This window comes from Pteropus alecto, unplaced genomic scaffold (assembly GCF_000325575.1).
Source record: "Pteropus alecto unplaced genomic scaffold, ASM32557v1 scaffold251, whole genome shotgun sequence".
Lineage (NCBI taxonomy): Eukaryota > Metazoa > Chordata > Mammalia > Chiroptera > Pteropodidae > Pteropus > Pteropus alecto.
In genome coordinates this window covers 1,875,366-1,897,081 of record NW_006431048.1, presented here as the reverse complement: position 1 = coordinate 1,897,081, position 21,716 = coordinate 1,875,366, and the positions used below count along the sequence as shown (strand labels likewise).

Here is a 21,716-nt window from a genome sequence, read left to right as displayed (position 1 = left end):
CCCATTTAACCTAAAAAAGCTCTCCAACTAGAAATGTGAGGTTTCCATTTTGTAACGAGAAAAGCAGAGGATCAAGAAATCGAGTTTGGGAATCTCAAAATTTGTGCATTTTTTAATTTTTTCAACATGTATTTATTAAGTACCTACCATGTGCTAGGCACTAGTCTAGCCTGGCAGTGAACCTGAGAGAAAGAAGCAACTATCAAGGGTGGTCTTTGTTTTGCCCTAGTGAAGCTTACCTTCTACTATGAATTTTCTCCAAACATATTAAAATGAACTAGGGTACTAACCCAAGAATAAACAAATAAATTAATGAACTAAATACAGTCCAAAAATATACCCAAATGCCATTTCAGATTGCTTCTTTCATGTCTATTCGTGACTAATAACTTCAGGAATTTGCATGTGCATTCAGCTATGTGCATTTGTTCTTTTTTCACTAATCTATAATCTCTTCTAACTTAAAAGAATTTAGTTAGGTTCCTATTTTACACCATTCACAAAAGAACTTTTATGTATATTGAAAATATAAAATTGTAAGTTAAATGAAGTTATAAGTAGAACAAAATCATATAAAGACTAGAAAATATTAGGAGAACATATTTTAGCTCTTGAGGTGCGAAGGACCTTTCTAAGCATGACACCAATGGCAGAAGACAGAGGAAAAGATTGTCAGACTTGACTACATAAAAATTGTAAAACTATGTTAAACGCACCATAATCAATCTTTGAAAAATAAATGGCAGACAAGAAGAAAGTGCTTACAACCAATATAAACGATAAAACGTTCTTTAAAGCTTCTACAAAAGAACAAAACAAGCCAATAGAAAAATTGTTGAGGGATATGAATAAAAAATTCCTTAGAAAGAAATGGCCAGTGAACATGAAATGTGCCTGGCCTTCCTAATAAGCAAATAGAGATTAAAACAAGATGATACCATTTTTCATCTAGAGGATTGGCAAAAATATAAATGATAACAGGTATTAGTGAAAGTATAGTAAATGAGCACCCTCATACATTGTTGGTGGAAGTATAATTTGGAACACACATTTTAGAGAAAAATTTGAGATCTAATCAAAATGTTAAAAATGTATATCTGGTAACTCAGCCATCTAACTTTAAGGAAAATTCATTCTACAAAGTACTAATATGAGTGCATAAAGACGCATACATTGATAGTCATTGTAGCTTTGCTTATACACTCTGAATGACTTCTAATATAGGAAATGTTTAAATACACAGTAATCTTCCTTGATCCAAGGGGAATACATTCTAAGACTTCCATTGGATGTCTGCAATCATAGATAGTACCGAACCCTATATGTGCTATGTTTTTTCCTATAAATACATAACTATGATAAAGTTTAATTTATGACTTAGGCACAGAAAGAGATTAACAATAACTAATAAAACAATTATAACTATTGTAATAAAAGTTATGTGAATACGATCTCTTAAAATATCTATCTGTACTGTACTTACCTTTTCACTTGAGGGAAGTACTTTACAGCTTCTCTTTGACATATCTGAATTGGTCAGCCTTACTACCCTTGCACTTTAAGGCCATTATTAAGTAAAAGAAGAGTTATTGGAACATAAGCACTATAATACCATGGTAGTCAATCTGGTCACCAAGAAGACTACTAAATGACTAATAGGCTGGAAGCGTGGGACACTGGACAAAGAGATGATTCACTTCCAGGTTGGGAGGGAGCAGGACAGTGCAAGATTTCATCATGCTACTCAGAATGGTGTGCAACTTAAAAATTATGAATTATTTATTTCTGGAATTTTCCATTTAATATTTTTGGACCACGGTTGACTGCGGATAGCTGAAACCATGGAAAGCGAAACTGTAGATAAAGCAGGGAACTACTCTATTTCGATGCACTCTTACAAAGGAAGCATAACGTCATGCAGCTGTTGGAAAGATTGCAAAGTTTTATGCCTATGTGCCAGAAGTTGTGCTGGGCTTTAAAATATTTCCAGAAAACATTTTTTTTTAAAGATTTGTATTTTACCTAATATGGGATAATTTTGGATACCTTTATTATAGCTAACTGTTTAATATAAAGGATGGCCAGTTATGAAGAATAAGAACTAAAAAAAAGTGAGTTAAAAGTAGATAATTTTAGAATATGTTTTGTGTTTTTACTGTTTTACATGGGAAGGAATATTATGAACATTGTAATTAAAACCACAGACTTTGGTGTCAGACTTGACTGGGTTTGAATACTGACTCCACCACATGCTGGTGGAACCGTGACAAGTTTAAGTTCTTCAATTTTTATTTTTTTTATCTGTAAAATAAAGATGGTTACAGGTTCTACTTTATAGTCCTATTGTGAGGATTAAATAAGGTAATGCGTATAAAAAAAGCACTTGGCACAGTGCTTAATTCATAGTAAACACTTAATATATGTTAGCTTTTGTTAATGTCTTTGAGCTTTGAATGCCTTTTTATAAAATGTTTTAGCAGCAAATTGAATTGGGATGTGGATTATTTTTTAATTTTAAGATAGTTGATTTTATTCAGTAAGCTATTTATAAACAAGCTCTTGTTATCTTATATAATATTTCTGAGTTGTGTGTTGGGGATCCCCAAGACCAACCCCAGTTCAGTGATTTGCTAGGAAGGTTCACAGTTCTCAGGATATAGACATATTCGTGGCTGTGATTTGTCCTAGTGATGAAAAAATGCAAAGCAACATCAGCAAAAGGAAAAGGCCCATGGGGTGAAATCAGAGGAAAACGGGTCAAACTTCCAAATGTCTTCTCCTAGAGTCACAATAGGACCTGCTTAATTTCTCCTGCAGTGAGTCGTGACAACATATTAATGTGTTGCCTACCAGAGAAGCTTACTAGAGACTTACTGACCAGAGTCTTTATTGGAGGATAGTCATGTAGGCATCTTCTGCTACCATGTACCAGAATTCCAAACCTCAGGAAGGAAAGCAGATGTTCAGCATAAATCACATTGTTTTTACAAACAGTTTAGGCACAGCGAGCCATTCTTATTAGGGAATGGTAGAAACCTCCTAAAATCCAAGTTCCTAGACACCAGTCAAAGGCCAGCCTTATAAGGAGACCTTTGAAAGGATAGCAGTCTCAGGCCTATGTTGGCTCTTTTATGTACACTGAGTTTCTCTTTTTATGATAAAAGCAAATGAATTCCTATTCTAGGATTATTGTGCAGATTAAAAACAGTGAATGTGAAGCCCCAAGCACAGTTCCTGACTGTTAGAGAGTATACAATAGATACCTACTGTAGCTGTTACAGTAAGGTGTAGGAGTCTCTATCTCTTTTAGAGGTACACTAGTTAGAAAAACCAGTTTCCTATAAGGGAGAAATGAAAAAGTCTACCCTTCTTAGGCAAAGCAAGCAAGGGTAAAGTTTTCATTTATATTAAAAGTATATTTCATTTAGGGAGTGAGTATTTTAGGGTAATATAATCTTTATTTTCCTGATTTGTTAAAGTATAGGTGATCTGAGAAATGAAGCCAATGAGTACAGACCCAAGGATCTTATCTTTAGCTGCTGAAGTTGCAAAAAGTCCTGAGCAGAATGTCCCTGTTATACTGTTGAAGTTAAAAGGTAAGAAAATCTTTTCGTGATTGGCTAACACTGTTTATGTAACAAAACAATTACACCAATTTTAGTATTTGTTTCTATTTTGTTCAAAGAAATCTTAACGTAATAAAGCAGTGACTTTTTTTTCTTTTTAGTGTATTTTTAGTTACAGTTCAACCGATAAAAATACAGATAGCTCTTGGATTTATTAAGCAAAAATAAGTAAATTTTTTTTCCTTTTGCCTTAGAAATAATAAACAACACACCTTTAGGAAGCTCAGAGTTGAAGAAAGTCAAACAAGATATATATTGTTATGACCTCATTCAGTATTGCCTCTTGGTCCTCAATCAAGATTGTTCTCGAATCCAGGGTGGTTGGACTACAATTTCCCAGCTTACACAGATATTAAGGTAAAATGAAGCAATAAGTCTGTTTGTTCTTGAGGGATATATTTGTGGATTCTTATTTTCAATATTTGCTTCTTTTTATTTATTTGCCTAACAAGCATTAGCAACCTTCTGTAGTAGGTTAATGTTGTACTTTTCCTTTATATTATATGGTTTTGTTCATAACCATATATTCATGAATGTTTCACAGTCCAAATTTCATCCATAAGCTCTGTGAAGATGGTGATCATGCCTTTTGCTCACCACTGAATTCCAAGTGCCAACAGATTCTTTATTCACTAAGGAATATAGGAAGAAATGAAGATATGAAGGTACTGGCTCTATACTGGAAAAACTTACAATAGAGATGGACTCACAATCGTGAATTTAGCATACAAGGCAGAATGAAATAGGTGCTGAAATGAAAGGCATAAGCCAAGTCCTTTAGGAGAACAGATGCAGAAACTTCATTTCAGTTTGTATTGATTTAGCTATCTCAATTGTATAGTTCATTAGGTAACCCAAATCCTGTCAAAATTTAGAAGCAGCATTTACTGATCTACCGCCATGTAAGAAAGGAAAAGAAATCAAAAATATTTTTAAAAGAGGCAATAAAATAAACCAGATGTTTTCAGTGTCTAAGCCACTTCCCAGTTAAGTAACTGAAAGTGTGCTTTACTAATTGGATCTTAGCTTTTAAAACTGCGTACTCCTAATTTGTTACTACAGAAAAGCCAGATTCAAGGTATACTGTTAGAAAAAACAATTAACAAATATCCATAATATTCTTTTTTATACTTTAATTTTCAAGATTAATTATTTAAGTAAAGCTTTCTGTCTTTGTTTTGATTAGATAGATATGTTAGCTCATGACAATATTGATTGAGCTAGGCTCTCTTGAGTGGAATCCCCATGTTTGTGAGTGTACAAAAATCATAATTTTATTAATGTTCTCAATCAAAGCAGATACTCTTAAGTAATTAACTTTAGGAACCAAACAGGAAAAAGAAACTTGTACATGTGAGCATTAGTCCATTAACTTTAGGAGATGATGTGCAAAAAAACCCCAAAAAACATGATACATTGATCATAAGCCAGTTAAGTTTTAGCATACTCAGTATATAGTCACCTTTGGTCATCAGTGTCTGCACATTTTGTGGAAGAGCCTCAAATAGCAGTACTTACTCATTAGAGTACACTCATAGAGATCATTCTGGGGTTGGAGACTTTTTTTGGTATAGTTTATACACAAATACTTTTGATTATTGAGATTTCCAATATACTCATTTCATATCCAGGGAGTGACTTATATGAAGTCATTTCTCTAATTAGACTACCTCTCCTTTAATGTAGGAACACATGTAAAGTGTTACTAGAGTTAGGTTTTTGCTGTTTCCCTCTCTGATCCAAGAAATATGCAGTCAGATATTCTGTAGATTTTAGGAAAGTAGATTAGAAAGCAAAATTGGTACAAAATTAGAATGTTTGATTTCCCAATCTCTCCCTTGCAGATTAATCTCACCCAGATATTTTTCAGCTATTTGATATCTAAAAATGCATCAGTTAACACACGTCATGAATTAGACTCTCAAGGTATCCTATTTCTTTTAGAGTTTTTGTAGCCCATTCACTGAAAACTTGCCTTATTTCTCTTTATTGTGAGCCAAGTGTATTTTGTTTCCTGAAGAGTTGACAAATAGGTTTTTAGGACATATGTGGCCTGGCTCCAAGTACAGGCAAAGTCCACATGACTTAATACTTTTCTAGAAAGTTGTTGCATAATTTTACAACAAAAGTTCTTTATTGGCTTGGAAACCAGAGAAAGGTACTAAAAAAATCTCTTTAAGGTACAGTGTCTATAGAAGCTTTAGCATGCAGTTGAAATTTATAATTAACACAACCTGAGTCACAAACTTGTGCTCTTATTTCAGCCATTGCTGTGTGGGCTTAGAGCCAGGAGAAGATGCAGAGGAATTTTACAATGAATTACTTCCATCAGCTGCAGAAAATTTTCTCATTTTGGGGAGGCAGTTGCAAACATGTTTCATCAATGCAGCTAAGGTATATGTGTTTATTTAGCGTCTTGCGTTTTGTAGCCAGAGCAGTTTAATTCTTGATAAGATGTTCCATATTATTTTTCAAATGTGCAGTATTTGGCTAAAAATACAATTGGAGTAGTTGATTCAAACGTTTTCAAGGTTACAACCAAAAAACTTCTATATTTAAAGTTTTTAAAGTGCTGGCTAAAGCATACTATATGACTTTTTGAAGGATCTGTTTATTATTCAACTTTGAGCAGCACCTGTATACATTTGTTTTCATAGTATCTTCCTAAAACATACCTTTGACATAAATTACAGTAAAGTATTATTCTCTAGGCCCAGGACTTTTCTCAGTAACTCCAATGTTGAAGAATAAAGGTGAACTTTCTATTTGATCTTTCTTTCAGATCTTCTCTAGTAAAAATATTTCACCCTAAATATAGGGTCATTTCAATCCAACAAGTATTTCTTGAGTGAATTGTGCTAGATGCTGTATATATTCTTTTTTTTTTGACCCATGGAATTAAGAATGTAGAATTGAGAATTCTAATTAATTTACATTAAGAATGTAGAATTGAGAATTCTAATTAATCCAGACGTTATGTTGCTTAATTTCTAAATATTTGAGGGTTTTCTTGATGTTTTTTTGTGCTCCATTTCTTATTCTGTTCTGTATCATTTCAATCCTTTACAATTTTTTCAGATTTGTTTTATAGCCCGCCACATGTTTTATCTTGGCGAATGTTCTCTTATAAGGACAGTGCTATCTTAACTGAAACTTAACACATATCAGAACCATTCAAAGGTTTTGATATGCACAAATTGAATGAGACAACAGTATGGACTGCACAGTGGTTTGAGTATAAGCAGTGTTATTGGCATAACTTAGTGGTAGAGTATATCCTTTCTATGCAGTAGATCATAAATTCCACTTGTAGAATCTCTACTGGCATTTTGAGGGATGCTAGCACTAAATCAATATTTGCATATTTGCTAGGTTTAATTTTATTCAACTCATAGTGGCATGAACTATGAAAATTTTGTTGGACTTGATTGCTTTTTTCTGGATGTGTTCTTAAGCAAATCACTTGATTTCACTGTACTTGTTTCTCTTCTTTGTAAAATGATTTCTATCTCATGAATAGCTCAGACCATTATTGAAAGCATTATGTTTTCTTCAAAGCACTTTTATTTAATATTCCCCCATTAAGGGCAATAATAATTATAATCTTCATTTATGTAGTCCTTTAATACTTTTCATTATACTTTCATATTCTTTATTATGGTATTTGTATAGATGCAAAAAATTCTTCATACTTATTAGCTAAAGGCCTTTCAGATATTAAAAACAAACAAACCTACAAAATCACTAGAGTTCAAATTAAAAACATCAGTGTGATGGATGATGTTTTGCTGGAACTAAATTGCTGATGTTGGGTTTAATAAACCTGTTTTTATGTTTTATGCTTAAAAAAAAGCCTTACAGATATTGAAATACTTAGCTTTTAATGCATTCTATGAGCACATTTATAGATTTCAGAATAATTATCGAGTGGTCCTACTTTTAATGGTGAGAAAGGATGATGTGTCTAACTTATTTTAATATTTAAGTATTAGATTTTTTTCAATAAAAAATGATAATGTATGGAATAAAAAAATCCTTTAGTACATACATTAAAGAGTAAATCAGCTATAGAAAAAGAGGGCCACTTGACTACAGGACAAAATTAAAACAGAGGGATAAAAAGGAGATAAGAAAACTGAATCTACCTAGATGTTTCCCAATTAGATTTTTTTTCTTTTTTTAATTAGTTAGCATATAGGTAATAGATCATCTGGTGAGACAGATACCAGATACCTGATATTCTAGCCTAAATAGCAAACTAGTTAAAATATATACATGCATATGCATACATACGTACATATGTGTATACACACACATTTTCACATATGAATAGAAAAGCACCTGTGCAAGAATTTTGAAGTGATTTAGGGTAAATTTGTTAACCAGTCTCAGAAGCCATGAATTTAGAGGTGACATTATCTATTGTTTTTTGTTTGTTTGTTTTTTAAGGAAAGTAGGAAGTCTAGAAGTTGAGCACTATCCTTTGAGATTGACAACAATGAGGATGGCCTGCTGTGTGTTTTGGTGAAACTGGCAAAGGCAGCATATTGAACTAAAGAGATTCTTGATCTAACGACATTTGTTCCTTTCTTTTTTTTAATCTTATATTTAAGTTAGCACATGTCTATTTAAGCACCTATCTAAACCTGTGCTAGAATAATAGGAAGTCAATACTTCCATTATTTTGATGAATAATCATGGCAATCATAATGTTTTTGCTGTTCTCATCATTACTTTTGTGCTGCAGTACAAACATTTAGGACATGAAAAAGATTAGTGGCCTTTCTACAATTTTTCATTAAAGTTACAGGGCCAATATATGACAGAATTGTGAATAGAATCTGTTTCTTATTTCCCATTGTAACACATACTCTAGAAAAGTTAATTTCTCTCCCTACCTTCTGGAAAGAAAGAAGCAAGGAAAATTATCATTTATTTATTGAATAAATACCGATTGAACATTTACTATGTGGCAGAACTGTTTTAGACACTGACTGTATAAGTGGAAAGCTAAATAACATGGTCTATGCCTTCATGGAGTCAGAGTAGAAGCTGCAACTGAAATGCACTAATAACAGTGCTTTACATGCTGGCATCTGCATTTGCATATTGCAGTAATTTTCAACCGTGGCTGCATAACCAAATCACCCAAATTATCTGTAAAAATACAGATAGCCATTCTTTAACTTTGGCGATTCGGATTCAGTATGTGTGCACCAAAGTCCGTGCATGCGTATATGTTAAAAAGCTCTACAGTGTTGCATAGCCAGTATTGAGAAATTTTAATGTAACCACTTATAGTTCTTATACTATTTATACTGTCTTACTTGACCTCTGGATAACAACTGTTTCTAGTGAGTAGGTACTACTAGCCTGTAACTGCAAGTTTTATAAATTAAGAAACTAAAGACTTCAAGATCACATAACTCGTAAATACCTACGTTAGATTCAGAAACCAGGTCCTCTGACTCCTCAGAGAGAAGCATCTCCCTCTCTGTCTCTGACTGTCTCTCTGTCTCTGTCTCTCTCTTGCTCTCTCTGTCTCTCTTTGTCTCTCTTTTAATAAAGCAGTTAAATTGGGTTACTTTTGTGTGTGTATGTGTGTGTGTTAAGGGTGAAGAAAAAGATGAATTACTACATTTTTTCCAAATTGTGACTGATTCTCTCTTCTGGCTGTTGGGAGGCCATGTTCAACTTATCCAAAATGGTAAGAAAAAAGATTTTTAATGTAATCTATAGTCATTGTAAAGTCACCTGTTTTTTTTGTTTTTTTTTCCTAAAAATAAATACCTTATTAACTGTATACGTAACCATAGTTAAATGAAACATATCAAAATAACCCCACACATAAGAAAATAAAAGCCCATTTGGACATTACAATTTTAAATAGCCAACACTGACAATGTGGTTATCATATATTAAGGGGAAAATTGCTAAAATATAACTTTCACCTTAGCTTTTTCTATTTAGCAAATCCAGGAATTAATGATAATTTTAATAATTTAGTCTAAGAGGAAATTTTTTTGAGTTTTAAAGATCACAGTTTTATTTTAGACGTAGTGTGAGAGAAATTCCTTTGTACAGAGTAGATATGTTAACTCAGACTATTCATGTAAGAGTAAGTTTTTACATAATGATATTTTACTGAATTTGAAAGTTATAGGTTATTTCTAAACTTACAGAGAAACATAAATATAAGTGTTATATTATCTTAAGACTGAGAAAGTAATGCTTAATGATATTCATGGCAGCATTTCTGTTCTCTTGAAAGATTTAATCTAAGATAAATTTAACTATAAGAACAATATAAGAACATTGATTTATTTTAGAAAGTAAAAATTGAACTGAATTTTTATTTTTATTTTTTTTTCTCTTAGAATTATGCTTGCCCATAATTTAAAGAGTCAAAAAGTTCTATATGGATGATTAAATAAAAATCTCAATCCCTGGTCCTCACACTTTGCTCTGTTTCCCATTGTCCAAAGGCGCTACTTTTAGTATAACTAATACTTTTGGTAGTTACATCCCTATAGAGCTAAGTAATATGCTTAGATATTTCCCTTTTTTAAAACATTATACTGCTATTTTCAACAACGCGGATGGTTCTTTAGATAATTATGCTAAGTGAAATAAGTCAGACAGGAAATGTTGAGAACCTTTTATATCCCACATGGATTTCACCCATGTGGGATATAAAACTGAAAGCAACAAATGAATAAGACAAACAAAAATACATAGACACAGACAACAATTTAGTGGTTACCAGAGGGAATGGAGGGGCGAGGAGGAGGTAGGTAAAGGTAAAGGGGGTCAAATATGTGATGACGGAAGGAGATTTGACTTTGGGTGGTGAACACACAATGCAATATACAGATGATGTATTATTGAACTGTACACTTGAAAGCTATATAATTTTATTAACCATCATCACCCCAATAAATTTTAATAATAAAATATTAAAAAGAAAGTTTTCATTTTCCATTATGGAACAAATATTAATATAAAGTTCTCAATTTAAAGAACTATTTTACCAAAAATATAAAGTACTTAATCTTACTATAGGGGGATATAAAAGACCTAGAAAAAAGAGCAAGAGAGACTACTTGAGTAATTTTTAAAATATGCTGCATTCTTTTCAAAAACAGTAACTATAACAAAAGTGACAGTGTTCCTTAGGTCATCTGTAGATTTAAAATATCAAAAGTATTAAAACTCAAGCGATTGTGGAATTCATATGCAAAAAATAAATGGGTACAAAATTGGGGTATCCAATAACCTTTTATCTTAAAAGATTCAGGTACTTGGAGAAACGGCTGACTATAGGTCTGGAGTAGAAAATCTGCATGGTAAACCTGAAAAATCTGAAATACTACATAGGAAGGAAACAATCAAAGTCTCAGAATTCTGTGAAAAGGACTCATATGAGTCAACTTAAGGAGTCTTCTACTAGCCAAAAATGAGAAATCTGCACAGTAATCAGGATAATAACTACAGCAGATTGAAACCCATCAAATATAGTGAGACTGTTTTTGATAATTAACCATTAGCGTCCGCTAGGGAACCAATTCATTTTAATAAATGGCGAATCCAGTGTTTATCCTGCCTTTTCTTACATATTGATGAGAAATTTCTCTTTATAAAAAGTACTCCACCTGATAAATAAAAAAGGAATGATAAAATTGCCATTTTGCAACCCTTAGTGAATTAACAGATTTAGAAATGAATCATCCATCATCTTCAACATCTCAAAAGGAAAGACAACCAGATACTAAGTGCCTTCTAATGGCTCATCATAACCTCACATACGAAATGTATTGGCCAAAAATTCAAATGTGAATAGTTTTGATCCTCTAGCTCCAATTGCCAATTTATAGAAGGTCAGAGAAATAAATTATACCCCAGGAATTCAGTTAGCAAAAATAGACTGTGGAAAGCTCATAAGACAGTTGATATAGTTTTGTAAACAGATAAATATCACGGGAAATAAAAAGGTAGAGGGGGACTCTACAGATTAAAAGAAATTGAAATATAATCATTTCAGCGTGTGGATCTTATCTGGATCTTGATTCAAACAAACTAAAAAATTCACATAATAACTGGAAATTGGAACAGTAACTGGATATTTGATAAAATCAAGGAATCATGATTAAGTTAGATAATGGTTATATTTTATTGTTTGTTTAATCATATCTTTTCTGACTAAATATTGAAATAACTTATAAATAAAATTAAATAATGTTTTAGATTTATTTCAAAATAAAGTGGGAGGCAGGAAGTGAGTGAGGTAGATAAAGCAGGATTGACTATGAGTTGATCATTGTTAAAGTTGAATGGCTGGTTCTCTTAATGTATGTTTGAAACTTCTATATAAAGTTTAATTAAATAAAGAAATGGGCAAAAGTATCAGCTTTTGTTTGGGGGACCAAATAGTTATCTGACTACACTTGAAATTCAACAGAATAGGGGCTCTAAAAATGTTATATAATAATATAAGATAAACAGAATAAAAAATAAAATGAAACTTTAGTAAATTATTTTAGCATAATTTTTTCTATTATACATTTACATACTACAAGATATATACACAGTACATTTTGTATGATTTCAGTGAATTCAAAGTTAGTTAAAGAGTTAATGAAACATCTTTAAATAGGTGAAAATAGAATGACATACTTATCCCAGCTACAGAGAAATTTTTTATTATTGAAGTAATAGAAAATAAATCATAGAAGTTTTTAATAGTAGAATTGTTTTTTGAAGTTGTTAAACATTTTAAAAATTGGTGTCTAGTGAAAAATTGAAATATTGGACTATGTAAATAGAAATGAAGAATAGTAGTTAATATGTGAAAGAAATCAAATATGTTCCTTCAGGAGAGAGAAAGAAGAAAAAAGTTATTTTGTAGAAACTAGGGAAGTGTTCACAGAGATTGCTAGCATACCTGATCCCACTGTAATTAAAATTCTGATTATTTAGTGGAGAAGGGAATAGAAACTGACATTTACTGGAAACCTATCTTGTTCTAAGACATTCTCCAGTAGTCTGTGAGACAACTATTATTTCTAGTTACACAGATGAGGAAATGGATATTCTGAGAGGTGAAACAGCTTGAATAAGCATTCAGTGCCAAGTCTTCATAACTGGCTGTTCAGAGCCTAAAAATTATAAACCAATAAAAACAAATGTCGTTTTATAGTTAACGATTTTATCGTCTGTACCATTTCTCTTTCTTCATATTCTCTCTTCCTTACAGGAAAGTTGATTTTATTCATTGAAATGCACTACTAGAAAAATAGATTCAGATTTAAGATATGTTATATTTTATTTTTCAGTTAAGTGGAGTTAACAAAGAAGATGTTCTTAGCTTGGTGTTTGTGGATGCTCTCTGACTATAACTTTTCATAAAAATGGAATGGTTATTGAAACTGCCAATATTAAAATCTTCTTTATTATTGAAGTTCTTTATTGTAAAGTACATGCAGGCAAAAAGTTTAGCAGAAGTGGTCATGCTTAGATTTGGTTTTGAAAGGACAAGTAAATTCCAGTTGTATCATCGTCAAATCTAAATCTTTTTTCTCTTCCTTTAGTACTACAAAGTGATCATTTCTTGCACTTACTGCAAACTGATAATGTTCAAATAGGATCTACAGTCATGACTATGGTACAGAACATACTACAGATCAACAGGTGACTTGGTTTTACAAAATATTTATAATTTTTTATTTTTTATTTGAAGCATTACCAGTTTTCCAGTTTTGTTGATATCAATTGTATGTAGATTGTACATGAGACTATACTACCATTGTCTTTCAGAAAAACAAATTAATATAAAATACCTTAAAAAACTGGAAGTTTATAATTGAATTGGTTTCTTATCTCAAAGTTTAAGATTTAGACCACATCTCACGGTTAGAGAAGAAAAATTACCATGATATCTGAAGAAAAATACTGGGACACAATAAAAAATACCTAATTGTATATTTGTTTAGCACACTGCAAGCTCAATATTGTGCCAAGTGCTATAGAAGGGCATAGAAGAAGTAGTAGACCATTTTCCCTGGTTAAATGGAAAGGCAGAGCATACACATTTGAAACAATTGATTCTTTCAGTTCAGTATGGATTTATTAAGCATCTACTATGTTCCCAGCATATGTCTGTAATTGAGTTTACAAAGTAGTGAAAGAGACTGACACACCAACATAAGTATAGTGTTTTAAGTTATGATGTTAAAAGTGTGCCCAAGTGTTGAGGAGATGCTTCCTAGAGAAGGTAACACCTTCTCCCATTTGTGCCATTATTGAATCTTTGCTTTGATATTTTTTACCCTTCTTTCTTTAGTAATACAAAGTGATCATTTCTTGCAGTCAGTGCAAACTGATGATGTTCAGATGGAATCTACAATCATAACTATGCTATTAAATGTCATACAGATCAGCAAGTGACTTAGGTTTACAAAATATTACTGATTAGTTTTTTGGTCAGAAGCATTACTAATTTTGCTCAATGATTGATTCCAAATGATTTTTACATGGTACTTGAAAATCTCTATAAGAAAACTCCAAAATATTTTTAGAAATATAAAAATATCTAGTACCTATCAAGATAAAATTCATGCAAGGGACATGAATGCAAACAAGCAGGAAAACAGAACCTATAACGAGACGAATCAGTTAATCAAGACTGGCATATATGTTATAATTAACAGATAAAGACATTAGGACAGTTATTGTAGCTATATTCCTTATGTCCAGGAAGTTGAAAAGATATATATAAGAGCCAAACTGAACTTCTAGACATGAAAACTACAATGTCTGAGATGAAAATATACTGGATTGGATTAATATCAGATTAACACAGCAAAAGATTAGTAAATCTTAAGACATAGCAATAGAAACTATCCAAAATACAGCATAAAGAATGTAGAAAACGGAACAAAATAATAGCACTCGTGACGGAGAGAGGGAACATCAGTCAACTTGTTGCTGGGGATAACAGCAACTTTCTCATCAGAAACAATGCAAGCAAAAAGATAGTTGAGCAACATTTTTTTCCTTTACTTAAAAATTATATATTAAAGTATAGTCAACATACAATATCATATTAGTTTCTGGCGTACAGCATAGTTATTGGACATTTATATACCTTACGATATGATCACCATGATATAGTAACCATATGTCACTGTGCAAAGTTATATTACTGACATATTTCCTGTAGTATATACTCCTGTGGCTTATTTATTTTATAACTGGAAATTTGTAGAGTGGCATTTTTTATTTGTTTATTTGTTATTTTTAATAATTATTTTCAATTTCAGTCAACATACAATGTTGTACTAGTTTCAGGTGTACAACATAGTGTTAAGACATTTATCTAACTTACGAAGTGATTACCCTGATAAATCTACTACCCATCTGAAACCACACACAGTTATTACAATATTATTGACTATTTCTTTATGCTGTACTCTACATCCCCATGACTACCAATTTGTACTTCTTTATCCCTTTCCCTTTTTCACCCATTCCCCCTCCCATCTGGCAGCCATCAAAATGTTCTCTGTATCGATGAGTTTGTTTTTGTTTTGTTTGTTCTTTTATTTTGTTCTTTAGATTCCATGTGTAAGTGAAATCATATGCCATTTGTCTTTCTCTTTTCTCACTCCACTCAGCATAATACCCTCTAGTTCCATCCATATTGTTGCTGATGGCAAGATTTCATTTTTTATGGCTAAGTAATATTCCATTATATAATAATGCGTGTCTGTGAGTGTATATATATATGTGTGTGTGTACCTATACACACACGCACACATGTTCCACCTCTTCTCTATTCATCCATTGATGGACACCTAGGTTGCCTCCATATCTTGGCTATTGTAAGTAATGTTGCAGTGAACATATGGATGCACATGTCCCTTCAAAGTAGTGTTTACGGTTTGGCTCCATCTTTGTCTCTCATTATAGCTTTTGTTTTAAAGGATATTTTGTCTGGTATAAGTATTGCTACCCCAGATTTTTTTCATTTCCATTTTCATGAAATCTTTTTCTGTCCCTTTACTTTCAGTCTGTGTGTGTCTTTTGATCTAAAGTGAGTCTCTCGTAGGCAGCATATGTAAGAATTTTATTTTACCCACTCAGCTACACTATATCTTTTGATTAGAGAATTTAATCCATTCACATTTATAATAATTGTTGATAGATATGTACTATTGTCATTTTATTATTCATATTTTTGAACTTTTTCCTTTTTAAAGAAGCTCCTCTAACATTTTCTGAAATACTGGTTTGGTAGTGATGAATTTCTTTAGCTTTTTCTTATCTGGGAAGCTCTTTACCTATCTTTCAATTCTAAGTGATAGCTTTGCTGGGTAGTGTAATATTGGTTGTAGGTCCTTTTCATCATTTTGAATATTTTGTGCCAATCCCTTCTGGCTTGCAAAGTTTCTGTTGAGAATTCAGCTGACAGTCTTGTGGGAGCTCCCTTGTAAGTAACTGACTGCTATTCTCTTGCTGCTTTTAAGATTCTCTTTGTCTTTAATGTTTGACGTTTTAATTATGATGTGTTTTGGTGTGCGCTTTTTTCAGTTCATCTTGTTTGGGATTCTCTGTGCTTCCTGGGCTTGTATGTCTATTTCTTTTGCCAGGGTAGGGAAGTTTTTCATCATTTCTTCAATAGGTTTTTAATTCTTTGCTTTCTCTTCTTTCGTTATACCTCTGATGTGATTTACACAAAAAATGAATATCAGAAATGATAATTATATAGATAACTGATGAAGATTATTTCTCTTATGATTACATGTAATATAATAACACTTGCTCATACAAAAATAATGATGTATTTTGGGTTTATAACATGTATTAATAAAGTATTACAACAGTAACATGCTGGGAGGAGAGAGATAGAAGCATGTATTTTGTTGTATGCTTAAAAATAAAAGGAGGAAAAAAGATAAACCGTGCTAACACTAGTCAAAAGGCAGCTGGAGTGCCTACATTATCATCAGAAAAAGGTAAGTTTCAGAGTAAAGAATACTAATAGTGATAAAGACAGTTATTTCATAGTAATAAAGAAAACATGTTTATCAACCTAATAGCAGAGCTTAACAATACACAGAATAAATTGATAGAACTGCAAGGAGAAATAGACAAATCTGTATTTAAAGTGAAAGATGTCAATACACCTCTCTTGATAGTTGATAAAATAAGTAGACAAGAAGTTATTAGTATGTGTACAGAATATTTGAACAAAATCAACCAACTTGGCCTGATTAACATTTTTAGCAACTCTACCAAACAGCAGCAAAATGCACAATTTTTTCAAATGCAAATGGAACATTTACAAACATAGACCATTTTCTGGGTCATAAAACAAGTTTCAATAAACTTAAAAGGATTTAAGTCATACAAAGTATGTTCTCTGTCCTCAATGGAATTAAATTGGAAATTAATATCAAAAAGATCTCTGAAAAAATCCCCAAGTATGTGAGAAATGATAATGCAAATAACCTAGTAGACAAAGAAGAAATCAAAAATTAAGTTTGAAATTATTTTTTAATGAAATCAAAACACAACATATCCAAATTTCTGGGATGCATCTAAATTAAAGCAGTATTTTATCTCAGGAATTCAGGGCTTGTGTACGATCTTAAACTCAGTGGGAAAATTTATATCACTAAATGCCTATATTGGAAAAGAAGAAGAATCTCAAATGATTGACCTCGGTTTCCACTTTAAGAAACTAAGAAGAAGGAAATAAAAGTAAGCAGAAGAAAGAAAATGATAAAGATCAACGCATAAATAAATAGTAACAAAAACAATAGCGAAAATAAAACCATAAGCTAGTTGTTTGAGAAGTTCTATGAAATTAATAAACCTGCAGCAAGACTGATCAGGAAAAAAAGGAGAGAGAATACAACTGCCAATATCTGGAATTAGAGAGGAGAACAGACAATAGAGTCTATAGATATTAAAGGTATCATAAGGAATAATATGAACAACTTTATGCTTGTCTAGGTGAGACAGACAAGTTATTTGAAAGAAACTATCAAATATCAAGAACCAATAGATAACCTGAATATCCTTATAACTGTAAAGAAATTGAATTTGTAGCTGAAACACTTTCCACAAAGAAAACTCTAGTACTAAATAGCTTCTTCACTGGTAAATTCTACTAAACATTTAAGGAAGAAAGAATTCTAAAGAAACTCTTCCAGAAAATTGAAGAGAAGGAAATACTTTCCAGATCATTGTATGAGGTCAGCATTACCTTGATACCAAAATCAGACAATGATATGAGAAAACTTCTCATCAGTATACTCATGAACAGAAATGTAAAAAAAAAAAAAATCTAAACAAAAATTTAGCAAGTTGAATACAAATATATTAAAAAGCTAATACATCTTGAATAAGTTGGGTTTATCCTAGGAATTCAGGGCTAGTGTAATGTTCTAAAGTCAGCATAATTCACATTAACAAAAAAAGAAAACCGTATCATATCAGTAGATGCAGAAAAATCATTCTACAAAATTCAACATCTATTCCTGATTTAAAAAAAAAAAACAACAAACCTCAGCAAAGTAGTCCTGGAAGGTAGAACTTCCTCAGCCTAATGAAAGGCATTTAGGAAAAACCTACAGCTATGGTACATCATGAACAAAACAAGGAAGCCCACTGTGATCATTTCTATTCAATATTGTACTGGAATTTCTAGCCAGTACAGTCAAGCAAGAAATGGGAAGGTTTTCTATATGTAAAGGAAGAATAAAAACTGTCTTTTGATGGCACTGTCATCTATATAGAAAATCTAATGGAATGTACAAAGAAGCCACTAAAATTAATCACTCAGTATAGCAAGGGTAGTAGGATACAAAATCAGTATGACAATGTAAATTAAAATTTTACATCTATCAGTTAATACTCATATTGAATTTCAGAATATTGCAATTTATAATAGCATAAAAATAGAAAATGTGTAGGGTTAAATCTAATAAGACAGGAGAAAGACCTACTCACTTTATAAGACATTGCTGAGAGAAATTAAATAGTATGTAAATAGGTGCAAAGATTTACTGTGTTGATGATCAATGTTGTAGTGTTAAGATCTCAGTTCTCTCCAAACTGATATACAAGTCTTCAAAATTTCGTTCAGCATTGTTTTGTTAGAGCAGAGATGAGATGCTGTAGGAACTTAACACTTGTTTATGTCAATTAGCCTATGATAGAATTGGTTATACTTCATTTTGGTTAAAGTCACAGATCCTATAGACAGTGTTAATTTGGGGCTTACTGTATACCTTAGACAGAATCCCATTTTTGCAGAAAATGACAAGCCAATCTCTACAATTCCCATAAAAGTCAAAAGACTTAAAGTATAAAATAGCTTAACCAACTTTGAAAATGAAGAACAAAGTTGAAGAGCTAGCAGTACCTAATTTTAAGACTTTTTTATAAAGCTAATAGTTAAGAAAATGAGGTGTCGGTGAAAAGATATTCAGATATATCATTAGAACAGTACAGAATCCAGAAATAGAATTACACGTGTGGACAATCGATTTTCAAAAGAGGTACAAAGGTCATTCAGTGGGAAAAGGATAGTCTTTTTAAGTGTAATGGAATAATTGGCTATCAATATGTAAATAAAAATTTCGATATATACCTCTTACCATATACAGAAATTGATTCAAAATATATAACAGATCTAAATATAGAACTTAAGCTGTAAAACATATTGAATAAAAATAGTAGAAAACCATTGTGAGCTTGGGTTGTACAAAATTTCTTGAGACTTCTCTGTGACACCAAAAGTGAAATTGATAAATTAGACTTCATCAGAGTTTTAAGTCTGCTCTTGAAAAGACACTGTGTAAGAAAATGAAAAAGACCAAACACAGACCACCAGAAAATATTTGGAAAGCTTATATCTTAAGTACTTGTACTCGGAATATATAAAGATCTCTCAAAATTTAATAATAAAAAGTTTGAAAAATTGGCACAAGATCTGAACAGGTATTTCATGAAACAAGATACATGGATGGCAAATGAGCACATGAAAAGATGTCCAACAGTATTAGTCATTAGGAAGATACCACTACATACTTATTAAATGGCTAAAATTTAAAACAGTGACCCAAGCGTAAGGATATGAAAGAACTCATACACTGCTGGTGGGAGTGATAAAATCATACAATCACTTTGGAAAACATTTGGCAGTTTCTTAACAAGCAAACATACACATAACATGCTATCTGTCCATTCCACTCTTAGGTATTTGCCCAAGAAAATGAAAGCATATGCTCATATAAAGACTTGTACACAAATGTTCATAGCAGATTTATTTGTAAGAACCAAAGACTAGAAATGACCCAGATGTCCATAAACAAGTGAATAAACTGTGGTGTATCCATGCAATAGATTACTACTCAACATGAAACAGAAATGAACTAGTCATACATGTGATAACACAGATGAATATCAAAATAATTGTGCTGAGTGATAGAAGCCAGGCCAGAAAAAGTATGATTCCATTTACATAAAATTCTAGAAAATGTAGACTAGTTTATAGTGACAGCAAGTAGATCAGTGCTTGCCTGGGGATAAGGTGCCAGGGAGGGCAAGGAGAGAAGGACGAAACAGAAATGAACTAGTCATACATGTGATAACACAGATGAATATCAAAATAATTGTGCTGAGTGATAGAAGCCAGGCCAGAAAAAGTATGATTCCATTTACATAAAATTCTAGAAAATGTAGACTAGTTTATAGTGACAGCAAGTAGATCAGTGCTTGCCTGGGGATAAGGTGCCAGGGAGGGCAAGGAGAGGATTATAGTGAAGCACAAGAGAACTTTGGGAGAAGGAGGTTGATATGTTGTTCATTATCTTGATTGTGCTGATGAAATAAGTCAAAACTTATCAAATTGTATACTTTGAATACATGCGGTTTGTTGTATATCAACTAAACTTTAATAAAGCTGTTTGAAAAAATCAGGCCTTGGGGAAGCATTTTGATATGGGATGCAGATTTTTGGTGTCATGTCGAGTAGTGATATAACCAAAACAAAGAATATATAAGGAGTTGGTTTTGGGAGACAGACAGATGATGAATTCATTATTGGTTATGTTCAACACAAGGGAATATGTTCATCAGGCAGTGAAATAAGAGTCCATGCAAAGACTGGTACACAAATTTTTATAGCAGCTTTATTTTTAATGGCCAAAGACAGGATGACTCAAATGTCTGTTGATAGATGAATAGATAAACTGTGACTTCTGGAAGAGATCTGGAGTAGTGCTATAGATTTCTGAGTTATCAGCCTATATTTGATAGTTGAAAACCTGAAAGAAGATGAGCTTAGTGGGAAATAAGAATAGAGCGAGAAAGGAAATTGCCTGAAAATGGAAACTTGGAGAAGGGGAGCCAGTGAAGAAGACTGAGAAAGAATGGTCAGAAATCTGTGGGTGGAAGGTGGAGGGGGAGCCAGAACAACATTGTATTATAGAAGTTGAATGGGTAGAGAGTATGCGGCATAAATGACAGTAGTCATTTATATTGTTGTCAAGTAAGAATTTTTTGCTCTCTGATAGGCATCACTGCCATTATTCATTTTCTATAAGCCAACATCTACTTTTACAGGATTGCAAAATATTCTAATCAATAGTAAGTAGATAAACAAAGGTGCACACCCCTAGAATATCACATACTCGTTAGTGAGTTGAGTAAGAAGGACACCCAGAAATCTCTTTTGACTATTTCTTAGTTTCAGATGACTTTTTATGACATCAGTACAGCAAGATAAGGTTGTTAGTGTAATAAAGAAAATGACAAAGGAAAGATAAAGTTCCTCCTATATTAAGTACATGATAATTGAATTCCTATAGCATTTTTGTCTTCATACATCATTAAGCAATGAACCTTGTGCTGTCTTGTGATTTTCCTCTTATGACCTGAAGCTTTTGAATCATCTGTTTTGCACGTTTATCTTTCTTCTGCAATTTGTAGATTTTTCTGAGGAGAGGGCCTTTGGCTACTTTGTATTCCCTATTTTACCTAGTATTCAATAAATATTAATTGCCTTACTGTACGTATTCC

At 32.1% G+C, this 21,716-nt stretch overlaps 1 protein-coding gene across 8 annotated transcripts in view; it reads left to right on the top strand.

Moving 5' to 3' along the window:
* Window positions 1–21,716, top strand: part of IQCB1 (IQ motif containing B1) — a 41,739-nt gene that overhangs the window by 1,621 nt on the left and 18,402 nt on the right. For 4 of the 8 annotated variants that reach the window (XM_006905554.3, XM_006905553.3, XM_025052007.1 and 1 more), the window contains 5 exons: window positions 3,485–3,596; window positions 3,821–3,983; window positions 5,891–6,020; window positions 9,240–9,333; window positions 13,214–13,313. In XM_006905554.3, the coding sequence (XP_006905616.1) occupies window positions 3,497–3,596; window positions 3,821–3,983; window positions 5,891–6,020; window positions 9,240–9,333; window positions 13,214–13,313 (587 nt within the window). In that variant the 5' untranslated portion in view covers window positions 3,485–3,496. Of the gene's footprint in view, window positions 1–3,479; window positions 3,597–3,820; window positions 3,984–5,890; window positions 6,021–9,239; window positions 9,334–13,213; window positions 13,314–21,716 lie in introns of all 8 variants that reach the window. The other 4 variants (XM_006905555.3, XM_015596054.2, XM_025052005.1 and 1 more) reach the window with 1 other exon arrangement.